The 18,209-nt window shown below is 41.8% G+C and overlaps 1 protein-coding gene across 5 annotated transcripts in view; it reads right to left on the reverse strand.

Annotated features, from left to right (window-relative positions):
• dmd (dystrophin) overlaps nucleotides 1–17,882 on the reverse strand; it is a 308,168-nt gene extending 290,286 nt beyond the window's left edge. For 4 of the 5 annotated variants that reach the window (XM_074626943.1, XM_074626939.1, XM_074626938.1 and 1 more), the window contains exon 1: nucleotides 17,604–17,881. In XM_074626943.1, coding sequence (XP_074483044.1) covers nucleotides 17,604–17,685 — 82 coding nt within the window. In that variant the 5' untranslated portion in view covers nucleotides 17,686–17,881. Of the gene's footprint in view, nucleotides 1–17,603 lie in introns of all 5 variants that reach the window. The other variant, XM_074626944.1, reaches the window with a different exon arrangement.
• Between the last annotated feature and the right edge of the window lie 327 nt (nucleotides 17,883–18,209).

The raw sequence follows: 18,209 nt of genomic DNA on the forward strand, positions 1-18,209 counted from the left end.
TTCACACCATATCAACCTGCGAAGATCGTGACTCTTCAGAAAGTCTGGCAGAACTTACAAATCAGTGCATAACAAAATGTTGGGTTGACTGAATGTCTTAAACCAATCCGATTAATCAAGTGCTGGCCTACAGGCTCCTGTAGGTTTCCGTTAGTAGTTTGTTTTGTAGTCAGAGTAGTATTGACCAATCACATTTGAGCAGGCTTTGGTTGCATGCAGGTAAACAGTGAGAGCAAAAGAGGCAGAACGCATGGCCGAAATGCAATCTCGGAACCCACCGGCTATCGTCGATTTAGCTTTTTAAACTCATTTACCTGCATTCATAATCTCTTTATATAGATTAACTGAAATGTCGTCTCTCAACTCAATTCTCACGTCTCAAGTTGCTAATCGGACTGTAAACAATGACCGTGCACGGAAGAGGAAGTCTTGGCCCAGATAGGCTAGCCGTTATCCTGAAATCCGTTGGCTAAACCGGAATGGATAATAACGCGTTAACACAAATTTGTTTTAACGCTGCTAATTTCTTTAAAGGTCACCTATTATGCAAAATGCACTTTTCCATGTCTTTTAAACATCAATATCTGTCCCCAGTGTGTCTACAGGCCACCATAGTATCATAAAAGACCATCCTCTCTCTTTTTCTCCTCCTCCGTTTGTCCGGAAATGGGTGCAGAAAAAAAATTCGCTTTTTTCCTTGTATTCTGACGTCATTAGAGAATGCAAGCCATGTAAGGGTTTCCTGGTCGAACCAGAGCAGAACCTTCAGTAGCTGACCCCGCCCCACAGCGCGTCACTGTCTCTCCTCCTCAACCGAACTTGAGCAAAGTAGCTCCTACAGTTAGTCTGCAAGAACCAGCAGAACAGGCTTCATGTACTCCCATCATCTAAATATAACATGTTCTTTCACAAAGGCTTTATGTAATTACACTGTTTAAACAGATGATATTTATATATTATATATATTTGATGTCATGCATGTAGCAGAATACAGGTAGTAAATAGTGACTTGTAAGCAACACAACACATTTCTGTTTCACAGTCAAACTTTATTTGAGTAGACAGATGACAATATTAATTATTCACAGCATTTGTAATCATCTCACCTGTTAGTTAGTTATGTTAACATGGTACAGGAGAAAGTCTTCAGCTCTGGTAAACTATGGTAAGCTAAGCTCCGGTGGTCTGTAGTCATGGTAACACAGAGACAGCTACTACTGTAAATAATATACCATTACTCTGATCTTCCATACATTTATCTTTTAGCAGAAATAATGAACTGACTACTGTTTCACATCTTCTATTTTCCACCCTGATGGTCGCTGTGTTTACACACCGTGTCATAGCGGTAGCATGTAGCTAACCCGTTAGCATGTAGCTACATGCTAACGGGTTAGCTACATGCTAACGGGTTAGCTCTGTATCTCCCATCTGCTCTCAGCTATCTGCTCTCAGCTGTCTGCTCTCCTCTGGGATGATTCTGTCGGTCATTTCTCACAGATGGATCTGTAAAGACAGACGTAAAACAGAGTGTATGTTTACGGTTTGCAGAGTTGATGCATGAGGTAAACACTGAGCTAACTAACAGAGATATAAACAGCATTATTTACCTGAGAGAAACCGTCAGGAAAACCTGGAATCTGGACCGCAGATGTTCATCATGTGTCGCCAATTTCTGATCAGATTCCTCCGGTAACGTGCGCTGGGTGAAGTTTCTGGTTTATAAACTTTAAAGTGGTTTATAAACTTTATTCTAGCTGCTATCTCGAGAGAGAGAGAGAGAGAGAGAGAGAGAGAGAGAGAGAGAGAGAGAGAGAGAGAGAGAGAGAGCTTCTCCGGGAGGGAGGGGGAGGGTGACGCTGTTGTTGAGGACGTTTGATTGACAGAAAACGCTGACCAATCAGAGCAGAGTGGGAGGAGACAGAGGCTACAGACACAGAAATCAGCACTTTTGGAAATGGGCTGAAACAGAGGTTATAGAGACATGCTGGAATGCATGATCTGATTGTTTTTTTGAAAAAAAAAACTTCAGAGACATGGTTTGGAGGTGTCTGAGACCTATAATAACTAGTTTAAATGGAGTATAATATGTGACCTTTAATGCATTAAGGCAACTTGCATTTTTAGGTTGTAGCGGGCCCGGTGGATCATATGAAACTAAAAAACCTAAGGAATCCATTGGTACCAACCATGTCATACTAGCTTATCAGGAAGGAGGTTAAATAACGCTCCAAAGTTACGCACAATTTTGGCGTGGAAAAACTGGCATGGCCATTTTCAAAGGGGTCCCTTGACCTCTGACCTCAAGATATGTGAATGAAAATGATTTATGATAATCACACGCAGTTTGGGGCAAGTCATAGTCAAGTCAGCACACTGACACACTGACAGCTGTTGTTGCATGTTGGGCTGCAGTTTGCCATGTTATGATTTGAGCATATTTTTTATGCCAAATGCAGTACCTGTGAGGGTTTCTGGAATATATATAATAATTATGGAATATTTTGTCTTTGTTTTGTGTTTTTGTGGGCAAATATGCTTGCATAAAGCAGCATATTTGTCCACTCCCATGTTGATAAGAGTATTAAATACTTGACAAATCTCCCTTTAAGGTACATTTTGAACAGATAAAAAATCTGCAATTCATTTGTGATTAATCGCGATTAACTACAGACAATCATGGATTAATCACGATTGTAATTGATTGAGAGCCCTAATATATAAATACATTTACAGACAACCCTGCTTTACTTCCCAATCTTCAATATCCTATCAAAGTTTTCAAATGTTTCCATCATTAGTATGTAGCATGTTAGCTCCGGCACTAGCAGTTGTTGCTTTTACAGACTTTGAAAGTGGCAACATAGGGGGAGCAGAACGGAGGAAAAGGAAAGTGTATTTGGTCAGTGGGAGGCTTCTCACAGCGGTCCATATCTGGTGAGTCAGACTGCCTGCTAACCAGTTCAGAGGCCCACAAAAACATCCCACAGACCCACACCGGTTCTCATATTTATGAAACACAATTTTCAAAACTCCAAATCTCTCTGTCACGCCCTCCTTCCTGCCAGCTCCTCGGGTGCACTAACTGTCATCATTTTCTTTTTTTCCCCTTCTATTTTTCCATGTTTCTCACTGCCCTGTTCCTCCATCTGGTACCATCTTCATCAGAGATGTTCCGGGTATCGATCCAATACTAGCGTGATAAAAAAAATTGTTTTTATTATTATTATTTAACAGGGTTTACTACTGACCATGTATGGATGCGATAGGATTACTATCTTCGTTGTATGGGCTGGCTCAGGTTAAACCCTTTGTAAAACATGAATGAATACATATAGCTCTACACTACCATTACACTTTCCACGAGCACATGACAAACTACCTGCAATCAGTTCATCTTCGCTGCTCTAAAACAGTAGTTGCCAGTGGCGGCCATGATACATCCAGGACGACGGCACAGTGAAGACTACTGTTGGAGCGGAATAATTGATTTCTGGTTAAACAAGTTGATTTATTTCTGGGTTCATAAATTATGGTATGGGATCAGTGCATAGACTGGCGTACTCGCCGATACCCAATACCAAATTTTGGGCAGTATCGGACACGTTTCCGATACTGGTATTGGTATCGCAACAACTCTAATCTTCATCATGGCCTCCTGCTTCCTTCCCTCCTTCTTTTCCTGATGGACACCTCTGAACCATTCATCCATTATCTGTAAATGCTCACACCGACGGGCAATTTAGAGTCAACAATTAACCTGCATGTCTTTGGACTGTGGGGGGAAACCTGAGCACCTGGAGTAAACCCACGCTAACACGGGGAGAACATGCAAACTCCACACACTCAAAACCTTGTGTGCAGCTCTCACTTTCTGATCTTTCAACCCTCTCCACTCCATCCTTCATCTAGAACCCGCCTGCGACTTGCCCTCCCGAACCTCTGGGCTCCTTGCAATTTTTTTCTGTTTGTTTTTATTATTTACACCTCCCCATTCCTCCATCTTTCCCTCCTTCATATCATCCATTCAACCTTTCAACCTAAGTGGCCCCATCTGCCCTCTGGCCATCTGTCTCCATTCCTCACAATTTTTCTTTCACTCCCTTTTTTCCCCTCATCTGTATTTTCTAAATCATCTCTCTCCCTTTCCGTCTTTCATTTCCACGACCTTGTGACACCATTTTAGGGAGCAAAAATTGAAAAGAACATTGCTGACAACGGTTTTATAAAAAAGAGAGAAGGAGATAGGCGTGAGGAATAGAAGAGAGCCGAGAAGCAGATAGAGTGTGTTTTGTGTGCCAGAGACTTGACAGAGTAGAGCAAATAAAAGAAAATGAAACAACAAAATAGAAATGAAAATCAGGAACAATGTGGAGACAGACAGCTATACAAGAGGAGAGAATAGAGTAGAAAAAACGCAGATACCGAGAGAGAAGGAGTGAGAGAACAAACATGTGAGAAGGAGAGCAAATAGTGGAGCAAAGGCCAGATTAAAAAGTGCTTGGCTGAAACTGAATCGGAGCAACTGTGGATCTATAACCTGCTGAGCTGCGAGCACACAGAGAGAGCTGTACTCACCGAGCTAACACACATGCACATCCACGGCACATGTACACTCGGAGAGTGCCAAAGTAACAGCATTCACTTGGCACAGAAGTGCAGGCTATTTGCAGCTGGAGATTCCCATGCACAATTGTAATTGTTGATGCCCACCTTCTCCCTCACAGTCAAATGACTGGCTCTGCCATGCTCACAGCTGCTTCACGGTAGGACTGATGCCACACTTCCTTGCTTCAAGCTGTTCAATTTAGCTGCTCTCACCAATATGTTTATTAGGGATGTTAATAATTAACCGTTTAATTGCCAATTTTTACCGATTAATGCTATAAGTAAACGGTTAAAAGAAATATAAAAAATTAAACAAGAAAGCTGATCAAACCTCAGAGGAGCGGCTTGTCACTTAAAGGAGAATAGCTTGTCCACCTTAGGGGAGTCAGAGCCGGTGTTGCAAGATACAGGAAGTCGCCTCGGGTCTTGAGGAGTTGTAGCTATTATTCACCCGCAAATAAACTGTACACATGCTGCATGCAACGCGCTAATCTGGTCCGTTAATAAGCTTTTAACAAGGGTCGGTTATCGACAAAAATAAGCATCCCTAATTTTTATATTAAAAGGACCAGTGTGTTGGATTTAGTGGCATCTAGCGATGAGGTTGCAGATTGCAACCGACTGAATCAGCCTGGTCTCACCAAATGGCGTATGAATGGCACGCCACTTTCTTCAGTCATTTCGGGTTATTGTTACACATTTTCTGTGTAAGTGAGTAGTAAATAAGTAAAGTAAGTAAAGCTGTATTCTTTCTAATAGCCAGCAGGAGGCGACTCCTCCGGTTGCCAAAAGAAGTCTGATTGTATAGAAGTCTATAAGAAAATGAGCCTACTTCTCTCTTGATTTAGTAAACATTGTAAACATGAGTTTATGGTCTCAATCTCTAGTTTCAAGTCTTCTTCAATACAGCATGATATTCATTTAGTAAATTATGGTCCCATTTAGAGTCATATAGACCATAAAGCAGGGGATGCTTTAGGGCGGGACTCCCTTGTGATTGACAGGTTGCTACCATGGTATTGTCTGTGTTTTCGTCTTCAACCCTTTCACGGTAGGTTTTCTGCTCATGAAAGTTAAGTGTGACACTTTGGTCGCCTACAAATGTCTTATTCAGCATTGTACTTAGCTCCACCCTCTCGTGCCACTTCTGGTTTCAAAAACCAAGATAGGAAAAACCAAGATGGCGACGGCCAAAATGCCAAACTCAACGCTTCAAAACAGCAGTCCACAAACCAATGGGTGACGTCAAGGTGACTACATCCACTTCTTATATAAAGTCTATGCTTTTCACGTGCCATTTCACGCAGCGGCAATAAGTGCCCAGAGTAAGTGCTCCGGACGTCAGGTGATGTAGTATAAAGAGGGGTAATTTTGTTTGAATTCACATCGTTAACCACAACGTTTGCATGTGATGAGTTGGGAATGAGAATATGGTGTTAAATGACACGCAAAAGGCTTAAACCCAAACCATAATCTTTTCCTAACCAAGTAGTTTGGTTCCCTAAACCGCACAAAAAACAACAACTTTTCGTAAGATATCATCCAAACTGTTGATGAGGATGTGTTGCAAAGCATACAATGCCCTAAAAGGTTTTTAAAAAGGGTTTTTTTTTCTGCAGTGAACATAAATATACACATAAGAATGCAAAATGTGTCTTACTGACTATTAAATATTTAAACAAAAGACAGATAGTGACTTTGCCAACAGGGTAAAAGTCACAAAGACAATAAAAGCTACCAAAAAATAAAATACGTGCAGAAATAAAACAGGGCAGTGATGGTGAAATATTTTCATGTGTTTGTGGTAAAGTGGTAGAAAGAGGTAGGAAGCCTTTAAGTAATACAACCTGCTTCTCAGATTATTCACTTCAGACTTTCTACCCTGCGTGGAAATAACAAACTAAGTTATATAAATGATGTAAAATAGACGGAGATGGGAAAGATGTGGAAAAGTGTAATTTAAAAGAGTGATATCACCTTCCATCTGCACTCCTGGCTGCTGCATCTGCCTTTTCCCAGTGCATCCTTCAGCACTTAAACTAAAAAACCTGCAGTGATTTCTTTCCAAGAATTCAAAATGCCTCGGCGTCTCAGAATATCTGAGGTGTGTGTGTATGTGTGTGCATGAGAAAAAGACCATGTGAGCGCTTCAATAACACCTCCTTCCTATCAGTAGATTTTGCATTTCCTACATTTACGTCGGAAAATGTCAGGCTCTTTTCCTCCATTTATCAGTTGCAGAAACATCCAATGAAGCTTATATACAGGCCTTATTTCCAGGCAACACGTTAGATAGGGCTGCAATTTAGTGGAAGTATTTTCATTGTTGGCTAATCCCTAAATTGTTGACTTCACACGGGACACCAACAGTGGTCTCCTAGGTGAAAGTCCAGTGTTTTAGACGGAGAGATAGTGATTGAAACGTTGCCAGAAGAATTAAATGTTCAGATGAAGGTGGAGTATGTATAAATAATAAAATAATTATTATAGCAAGTTTTGTTTTTAAGCTTTTTGGGCATTATCTATAGAAATAATGATGGTCCAAATTGCATAGTTGTAGGTCAAAAACCTTCAGTTGCCGTGGCATATCGTACGGCTGGGCAATATATCGATATATTATCGATATCGTGATATGAGACTAGATATCATCTTAGATTTTGGATATCGAAATATATCGCGATATGGCATAAATGTTGTCTTTTCCTGGTTTTAAAGGCTACATTACAGTAAAATTATCTCATTTTCTGAACTCACAAGACTGTTCTTGCTGTTCAAATTTACTCACTTAGTCATTATATCCACATTACTGATCATTATTTATCAAAAATCTTATTGTGTAAATATTTTGTAAAAGCACCAATAATCAGTCCTACAATATTGTCGCAATATCGATGTCGGTATTTGGTCAAAAATATTGTGATATTTGTTTTTCTCCATATAGTCCCACCTCCAAAATGTCCGTAGCCCCGGGGCCTCAAGTCAAATTAAGGCACCCCTGCCAGAATTGAACCTTGGAAGGTGCAGTTCATTGTCGTTGCCTTAACCCTTAATTTAGCCAACAGAGCACCACCCCTCAAACGGCCCTTTGATGGTTTGTCCCAAAGCAAGGATCGGCCAAAACGTCCTCATTCCGAGGTCTGAAAACTCAAATTGGTCCCCACAAAGATAGACGTACGGGAGCACACAACACACACACATATACACAGTGTCTGATAATGATGCAGCAGAGAGGATCAAAGTGGAGCTGATCTTATTTCTTTATCTTCTGTGTTTGATGGTGCTGGCCTTGTGAGTCTTTTTTCTGTCTCTGTCTCTGCGTGTGGGAGGACTGAGGACTTTAACAGACCTACCTATTGATCTAACTCATACAAATAATAAGTTGTTTTTTTATGATTTATTTATGTTCAAGAGACAACACCTCAAACTCTTTTTTTGATCCTCCTCTTTGTTGCATTTTTAGACTCATTTCTGTCACTTTCATTGCCTGTTTAAAAGTTACCAAAGACTATTGATCCTCACTTTTGACGAGTTGAAAATCCCAGCTAATCCGAACCCAAGGAGGATTCTGATCCTGAGTTTCAGGATTCACGCCCACCACCCGGTACCTGATCCCCGTTTTGACAGCGAACAAATCAAAGTCAGATGAGGTGTCCTCTGATGACACCGCGCCGACTGCCTGATGATAATGGAGGCATCAGCGAGGCACGGTAATCTGTGCGAGGAGAATTACTTTTTGTGGTAGACTTCGTCCCAGCGTGGCTCTTCCTCCGACCTGATTGATCAGTGCGCGCCCCGCTGCGAGCTGTTGGCCCACTTCCATGAGAATGGGGTGCAACCTGATTCTGAAAAAGCCACTTTTCCTGGCGTGACTCCTACTAACCCAGAAAGGCTTTTTGTATGCTCAGACGTGTGCGTGCGTCTGATTGAGCAGTTCCTTCGGGATCCTTCGACAGCCAGATTCATTACACTCACACAAACACACGCAGCCTCTTCCTCCTCTGGCCTGTAGTGACCCAGAAACTCCATGTGGGTCAGATCATACACTGAACCCTCCGCTCCGTCCTGACTGAGAGACACTGTGTGGGTTCCTATCCATCACTACTCAGTCATTTGTTTTACCACCCACCCTTTTCTTCCCTCAAGAAAACAACAGCTGCCTTTCTTCTCCACCATCTTTCTTGTTTTGTGTTTGTTTTCCCCCTCCGTCCTCACTCTCTCTCTCTGTGTTTGTGTCAACCCAACCTGTCTCTCTCTCATATAGAGCCAGACTCAAATCTCCCAAGAACAGGCGGATCTGTTCCCACACATTCATCTTCATTGCCAGCATCTCAACAGCCTCTCTGAGGGACGGTTGCGAAAGCCATCGGCTGCCTCTGCTGCCATCTTCTGTCCATAAATGTCACTACTTGGATCATGCAGAGCCACTGACTACCAGTTGGGAGTTAAAGTTTGAGTTTTAGACTGTAAATTGTGACTTTCTGGTATTTATCTAATGGCAGAAATGGAATATAATATTAATAAGTTTTCTTTAGTGAATAAACGTTCCAACCCTCACCTATGGTCATGAGCTTTGGGTAGTGACCGAAAGAATGAGATCGCGGATACAAGCGGACGAAATGAGCTTCCTCCGTAGGGTGGCTGGGCTCAGCTTTAGAGATGGGGTGAGGAGCTCAGACATCTGGAGGGAACTCGGAGTAGAGACGCTGCTCCTTCGCGTCGAAAGGGGCCAGCTGAGGTGGTCCGGCGCTTCCTGGACGCCTCCCTTTGGAGGTTTTTGGCCAACTGGTAAGAGACCCCTGGGTAGACCCAGAACACGCTGGAGGGATTATATATCTGGTCTGGCCTGGGAATGCTTCGAGGTGCCCCAGGAAGAGCTGGAAAACGTTGCTGGGGAGAGGGATGTCTGGACCTCCATGCCGCATGTCAGCTCCGTGCAAAGCAGAGGAACAAAAACACCGACACATAATCCGACCGTATGATAATAATGCACTTTGCATGCCTAGTCTGATAGTCTGTAATACAGTTGTACCGACAGAATACAGTAGAGCACAGAGGACGTTTCCCTGCTGACAAGCGCTCGCGTCTGCCTGTCTGTTCACCTGAGGAGCTCAGAGACCCGCGGATCCCAGCGCTTGAGCCCTTAATGTGGCCCAGGATACATTCGCGTCTAAAAGAATGTGGCCATATGTGGCCCAGAGCACCTCTGAATGTGGTCTGAAAGATCCGAGCTCAACGAGTCCTCAATGCGTCTTGAGTGCGTTCACACCTGTGCTTAAAGCTGATCACTGAGGACGCACGTTAATACCTTTTTTTTATATGCCTCGTAATGTTATTACTTCACTGGTCGTTTAGTCCTTTATGTTTATGTACAGCTTATATTACAGTTTATGTTCTGCTTGTGTGTTTTTGTTAAAAAATAAGCTGTATTACCAGTTCCAACTGGTTTTATGTTGCTTCCTTTTCCTCTAGTTGACACATAGTTTCATTCTTATTTGCTGAAAATACTTATCATTTGACATCTACTATGAGTCGTCATAGAAAAATGTAAATGTACGTCTGAGCTATAACTGATTCCGTGTTCACTCTCTTTTTTTCACAGCATTTGGTACAACTTTTAGTTAGATTTTCATTCCTGTACGGGCCTGTTCCTATTATATCGAGCATTCTACCGACTTCAAAATTGAATTTCCCGAATGGCATTTGTCAGTCTGGCTTGAAAAATGAGTAATGCTTCATTTTCATAATTTCACTGAGCTGGTATTCAACACGACAGGTACAGCTGTTCTTCTGCCAGCTCAGAGCACAGCATGGTGTTTGTTATAGGGTAGTTGTTCAGTTATCTATTCACCTCCATGTTTCTTTAATTCTTTGCCTGTTCAGGTCTTTATTTGTTCTGTCCTTGGTTGTTGAAGATATGGAAGCTGGAGGGTGAAATAATGTTTGATTTGTTATTCAAATGTGTCCTTTTTCATACTCTGCAGCGCAGAATGGCTGTTTTGTAAATGCAAAGTGAAGGCCGATATCAACTGGAAGTAGGGAGCTCTAAGTGGTGTTGTACTAAATTGTCCCCAGACACCGGTGACTGTACTCAGATCTGTGAAGACAAGTCAAGTCAAAGGAAGAGAAGTGAAGTAAAGAGAAGTGAAGTCAAGTGAACAGAAGTGAGGAGAGGATATGTTTTTTGGACATACATGACGGCTTTCTATCCTGACTACAAGCCCTCTGAAGAACCCTGTCCTTTTTCTAGGTGTACCAACTATTTTGCATATCACACAGGGGTCCTTAGGGTGCGGTTGTCCCCGGCAACGCCTGAATTTACCTGCCTGTCTGTCTGCTCCAATCAGGATTGGCGTCCAGAGGTCTGGGCCTCGGCAACGAATGATGGGTAATAGCGAAGCGGTTATGGAGCTGCGGGGCGTGATAACAAGGCAGACATGGCTACACATACTCGTGGACACGCAGTCTCCCACACCCGATGAGAGGTTGTCAATGTTGATCAATTCTACAATTTTAAAAACCAATCTACAAAAGTACACACACCCTCCCCGCGGCATCACGCACAGGCTGGAGTAGGGATAAATCAAGTGGGCAGCATGTCATCGGCTGCATGCTTTTGTGTCGCTCGAGGTGGTTTATTGGACCAAATTGCCAATCATACTGAAAAATGCAGAGCCAAGGAAAAACTGTCTCCATCTATCCATCTATTGTGAATAAACATCACAGAGAAAACGTGAAAATATTATTATTTTAAATATGTTTTCAACTGATTTTGGGAAGTTGAAATTTTCTGTTGTGTTGCTGATACATTGTGAAGACTTTGTGAATCTTTATAGAGTGAATGTTGTAAAGCACAGCTGGTAGACAGGTGCAGAAGGAGGTAGTGACCTCCTGCACACTGTCAGCACTTTTACAATGAAGTTAATGCTGACAGTGTGCGGGAACCTTTGTGGAGAAAACATTGAAGGAAATTGGTAAAAGGTGATGGAACACAGTCTCTTGCACTAATCAGGATTTAGCAGGGATGCACCGATACCGGATCAGATATCGGGCCAATACTGACTCAGTTAGGTGGATCAGGTATCTGTGACAATTGGGCCGATCTATTCAATTCAATTGTATGTTTATATACTATACAGAGAAGAAGAAGAACAAGCGCAGCACACTGACAAGAGAGGGCAAACATGACATCGCCAGTGTGGATGTTTTTTACAGTTTCAGAGGAAGACAATACGCAATTTGCAATGCAAGTTTTTGGATGTACTAAAAAATTAAGTTATTTTTTTTGACAATGATGTCTGTTAGATTTGGTTCGGTCAGAGCTACAGAATATTAAATCATTTTTATTCACTACATGTTAGCATTTTCTCACCCTCAGGTGTGCACAAACTGTAGGTTATGAACTTTTTTTGAAAATACAAAAATTTAAATGATCTTATTGGTATCGGCTTTGAGAAGCAGGTAATAATCGGTTATCGTATCGTAAATCCATATCACGCATCCCTAGTTTTCATGGATACATTCACAGTATTCATTCATTCATCCATCCTCTGTAATTATCAAATCCATTATCCAGTATCCAACCTGACATTGGGCGAAAAATTCACACCTACGGGACATTTAGAGTCAACAATTAACCTGCATGTCTTTGGACTGTGGGGGGAAACCTGAAAACCCGGAGTAAACCCACGCTAACACGGGGAAGAACATGCAAACTCCACACAGAAGGGCCCCAAGCCGGGTTTAAACCCGCGACTCACTTGCTGTGAGGCGACATCGCTAACCACGGCACAGCATAAGGTATGTCAAATATCTGGAGTGTTGCCCATACAGAACAGAGACAGACAGCTAGATTTAGCTACTGACAGACAGTCCATACAGTGAGCAACAACTTGGGTGGTCAAATATGACACAGGGGAGGGAGATGAGAGAAGACACATGAAAATAGCAAGATGCTTCACTGAGAAGGAATGCAAAAAGGGACATAAAAAGACGCTGATGTTAGGGAGCAAACAGGAAGAGGGAGATGTAAATAGACTGGAAGACAGAGAAAGAGGGTGTCGGGAAAGCAATGGAAGAGGGAGGTTGGGAAGGGAGGAAGGGGTGAGAGATGGAAAGAGAAGATAGAGAGAAGGCAGGGGCATGGCAACCTCCCAAAACTAGGCTATCTGACACCGCACAACAGCCGTCCGTCAGGCCAGCTGACCGCTATTTCCAGCATGAGATGACCCACCAGCTGTACCGTGGGGGGGGTGGGCGAGAGACACACAGAGACAAGAGAGAGTGAGAGAGAGAGAGAGAGAGTGGGGGGGCTTTATTTGTTCATTGAAGCTATATTTAAACAGGTCACTCAAGGAAAAATTGTATTTACCCGGACAGACTCACAGAGGAGAGGCTACCTGTCTCCATAAAAAAACTTGACCCTACTGTCCATCTGTCCATCTCAGTCTGTCTGTCTCACCGCCCAGTGGACCATTCCAGGTCATCCAGTATTTACAAGCAGCTACGACAGGAAAGAAACCCTCTACGGCCTCTAACTCATCTCATAGCACACTGCGAGACACTCAGTGTCATGGTCACACATCACACAAACAACACAACACTCACCCGGGACATTTTTAGCCCCGAGTCGGGCTAGGTGGCAAGTTAGCACGGAAACATATTTGTCCCGATTTAGCTCTATAAATGTTGTACTGTACTGTTGACTTTAAATGCAGCCAGGCGAAGCCCGGGCTAAATCAACTGGATGATAGTTCAGGGGTTACAAGGACAGTACAGGAGATGTTGTGTGTGAATTAAGTGTACCCAATGTGTCACACAGTGTACACAAGACATACAAATAGCCATCATCACATCACAGGGAGTGGCAGCAGTTTTATATTGCACGCATTCATGTTGGTTGATGATTGATTTATGGCAATAATCAGTGACGGAAAATAACTAAGTACATTTACAAAAGTACAATTTTGAGATAGTTAAGTATTTCCATATTCTACTACTTGATACTTCACTACTTTTCAGAGGGCAATATTGTACTTTTTATACACCAACATTGACCTGACAGCTGTAGTTACATTTCAGAGGAAGATTTTACTTCAAAATAGGGCTGTCAATCGATTCAAATATTTAATCACAATTAGTCACATGATTGTCCATAGTTAATCGCGATCAATTGCAAATTAATCACACATTATTTATCTGTTAGAAATGCACCTTAAAAAGGACGATTTTTCAATTATTTAATACTCTTATCAACATGGGAGTGGGCAAATATGCTGCTTTATGCAAATGTGTGTATATATTTATTACTGGAAATCATTTAACAACACAAAACAATGACAGATATTGTCCAGAAACCCTCACAGGTACTGCATTTAGCATAAAACAATATGCTCAAATCATAACATGTCAAACTGCAGCCCAACAGGCAATAACAGCTGTCAGTGTGTCAGTGTGCTGACTTGACTATGACTTGCCCCAAACTGCATGTGATTATCATAAAGTGGGCATGTCTGTAAAGGGGAGACTCGTGGGTACCCATAGAACCCATTTACATTCACACATCTGGAGGTCAGAGGTCAAGGGAACCCTTTGAAAATGGACATGCCAAAATTGAAACTGTTTGAGGCCCAAAGAGACAAATTATCCTACATTTCACACAAAAAAAATTTCATGAACAAGATGTAAACTAGTTGTGTACTCAAATTAATAACTAATATTCTTACACTTGAAAGTATACTTTTGTCAACTAAAAAGTGTGCCAATTTAGTCCCAAGAAGCATTGAAGTGGTACACGTACAAGTATATTACTAGTACATTGATATTATACACTTTATACATAAAGTATACTTGGGAAATATACTTGAACTTAAGTTTACTTCATAAACTAAACCTGAAGTATACTACTTTATCGTTCTCATTAGTGGTCTGATGACAGTAAATTCATCAAATTCAGTGAAAGCAAACGCGCAAATAAGCTACTAGTTCACCAGTCACCAGAATAAGAAAATTAAACGTTGTTTTTTTAACCAATGAAATGACACAAATGGTTCACGATTGGTTCGAACGGTGGTCACACCAGAAATGAACCGCTCCAGAGTTCACTTGACAGCCGAGACCACCTCGAGTGGCACCACAGTTTGAATCTAGCGTTAAACTGCACCAAGGGGGTAAACGCTCCAGGGTTTAGTCCGGACTAAACAAGGCTGCCGTGAATTGCTCATATTTGACATCTTATAGCCTTCATAGCTCTCATACATGATTGCAAATACTTCACTGTGTGTCCTCTACAACAAGCAGCAACTCAAGAAAAACATTCTCAACAAGGTCACAGGCATCAGCTGTTTTTAGATTTGATAATTCCTTGTGTCAACAACCCCTTTGCAAGAGCAAGAGTGCTCATGGGAAATGCAGTTCAAATTTTCAGAAACACTAGCACAGACAACATTGTGATATAGAGGCTGGAAAGGGTCTTAGCCACGGTCACATTTGCAATGCAATGCAGCGATGTCTAAAAGTAGCCTGCACTTTGCATCTTTAGCATTCACAAAAAATATATATATATCAAATGAAGATAGGTGGAATAACATGTATACAGACACAGCAGTGTTCATATATATACACTTAATTTAAAGCTTTGAAAATAATGGAAACCTGCGTTGACACACTCAACTCTCTTCAGTCTGATCACACTTCATCATAATTACATCTGTCACATACAGACAGTGGTGTACTGTACAGTTTCACTCTCACTTTAACCAGCTCCTCCATCACAACTACAGCAACCAACAGTCTAGATACGGAGGCTATAGAAGCTCAAAAAGAGTTAGAAAGTTTGGAATAAGCTGTTATATTGACGTTCTTCTTCTGTCCGTCAATAACAGCTATTTTAACAGATAGAAACAGTATAATTCAGACACCAGTTGTCAGTCTGGTTGAGCCATTGTACAGCGTTTTGTTCTCCATGTAGGCCTACAAAATATGGACGGAACTTGCCAAAATAAAAAATAAATAAATAAATGACTCAATAAAATCACAACTATGTCATTAAATGTAGCAAAAATAATAATAATAAAAATAAATTTTTTATTTATTTATTTTTTATTTATTTTATACTTATTTTTAAATGTATGTATGTTTGTGGAAATAAATACAGTCAGGGTTGAAATGCAAAGGGAAAATGGTGCATGAATAAGTAAGTCAAAAAATACATTTTAAAATAGATATAAAATAAATGCAAAAAATAAATAATAAATAATAATGCAAAAATAAATAAATACATTTAGAAATTAAAAAAATAACTACATAAATAATTAAAAGGGAAAATTAAACAGACGAGTAAATAAATGGGGGAATTAATTCAAAGATAAATTAATAAAGAAGCAAATTAAAACAGAAATATCAATTCATGTCACATTTTATCAATTAATTAATTAATGGCTACATTTATTTTTAATATTATTTCTGCTACATTTTTATTACATATTTATTCATCAAGTCATTTATTTATTCATCCATTTATTTTGGCAGGTTCCGTCCTCCATAACAAAGCAAAACCCTTCATACAAAACAACATCTATTTGGAAAAAGGCCTTTCAACATCCCCTTAGACGTCTCAGACTGGACACAATCAAGCTTTGTGCCATGCAGCAGACTTTTCACTTTTGAACAGTATATCATATCATTCATATCCAAGAGTTTCCAGCTGCTTCTTGCTGTGACAGGTGTCAGTCTGATAGAAAAGTTAGTGATTTGAGGTGTTTGAGGAGTTGTCAGATAGCACTGAGCATCCTCAGCAGAGTCTTTAATATCACATACACAAGCATATAGTCGCTCTGTGCGCAGATCGATATACAGAAAGACGCACATTAGCGGAGCGGATAGTGGAAAAATCATGCAAATAGTGATACAAGCACCACATTTGGCATGAAGATTCAAGATGGGACACTGAACAAATATAAACGACTGGCCATTTGAAAATCCATGATGGCAGCCATTTTTCACGATGGCCATATTGCAGTTAAAAATGATCAAAACTATCCAGATTAGATCAAGCATGCTAGAAAACATAGAATTTGACACCAACGATCACTCAAATTGACCAACTGGATGAATTTCTATGAGAGAAACCATCACGGTACGTGTCCACAGGCTCCGTCATTTCCACGCTCCCCATTCATTGTCTATGTAAGCAGCCGCGCAATGCATTCTGGTAGCGTGGCGTCGCGATTCGAGAGACTAGGCGTCACTGCCTAACACAGGGGCGTTTTTTATCGCAAGGGGACGCGACGCTTCCCAACATTGGATGCTTGGTGTGCTGTCCCTAGAAACAAGGCACTCGGCTCCTGATTGGACGAACGCTTTCCCGCCGTTGGCTGCTGCTCCCAGCTTTCAATCCGGAACCAGTCTGGAGGCTCGTTTGGAAACTTTCTTCTCTTATTTCACGAAATTAGTTCACTGAAATGTGTTTCTGAAAAAATTTGAGGCGAGAAATAAGCCACGCAGTTGCGGTATTTGTCTTTATTTTGGATCGACAACGTTTATTTTAAAAGATTATCGGGAGTTTGGAGAGGCGGCGAGTCGCATTGGACGCCCGTGATTTGCATAAAGTAGACGAACCCTCAACTTTATGCAAATGAGGAGCGGGCGTCGTGACGCCTAGTCTCTCGAATCGCAACGCCATGCAACCACAATGCATTGCGCGGCTGCTTACATAGACAATGAATGGGGGGCGTGGAAGTGACGGAGCCTGTGGACATGTACTGTCAGGGTCAATTTGGTGGCCATCGTGAAAAATGGCAGCCATCTCGGTTTTTTAAGTGGCCAGTCGTTTATAGTTGCTTAGTGACGCCCTTGGCAACCATCATGCCAAATTTGGTGCTTGTATCACTATTTGCACGATTTGACTGAAAAATGTATGTTATCTGCTCCACTAACATCCCTGAACTCTCTCTCACACACACACACAGAAACACAGTGGAGAAACTTTGATGTCCTACCAGATCGACACTTGATGATCTCTCCAAACTCGTCCTCCACCGGCTCGTCGCAGTAGTCCTCGGGGCGCACAGCCTCCGCCATTGTTACCAGGGCAACCGGGTGTAAAAAGTTGTGGGGTGACTAAACTGACAGGTTAAACCGACCAGGACGGAGGAGAAGACACCCAAAGTACAAATCCAGACACGAGAACCGAGCTCCGGTGGAGACGGAGCAGGACACAGCAGGAGGAGGAGAAGGACCGGGTCTGTGTGTCTGTCTGTCAGACAGGGACAGGAGGGAGACGGACTGGAGCAGGTGTCCAGGGGGGGTGCTGGGTGTCGGAGCATTCCCACCTCGAAATAGTAGGATGCTAGGAGGTGGTCTCTGGGACGCCATGCGTAAAACTCGACACCCAACGGAAGCAGCAGTGGACGCGTATTTTACGCACTGTGGGAAGAGGCGGCAAAATCAAGGTGAGACAACCACGGAGTGAACTTTGACTTCGGAGTGAGTGGTGGTCACGTGACAGACCACAACCAATTAGACACATTTCACATCCTGTGATGCACCTCAAGTGCAACTTTGTTTACATTTTATTTATTACATCTACTAAACTACTGACTTTT

The sequence above is a fragment of the Sebastes fasciatus genome, chromosome 24 (genome assembly GCF_043250625.1).
Source record: "Sebastes fasciatus isolate fSebFas1 chromosome 24, fSebFas1.pri, whole genome shotgun sequence".
NCBI lineage: Eukaryota > Metazoa > Chordata > Actinopteri > Perciformes > Sebastidae > Sebastes > Sebastes fasciatus.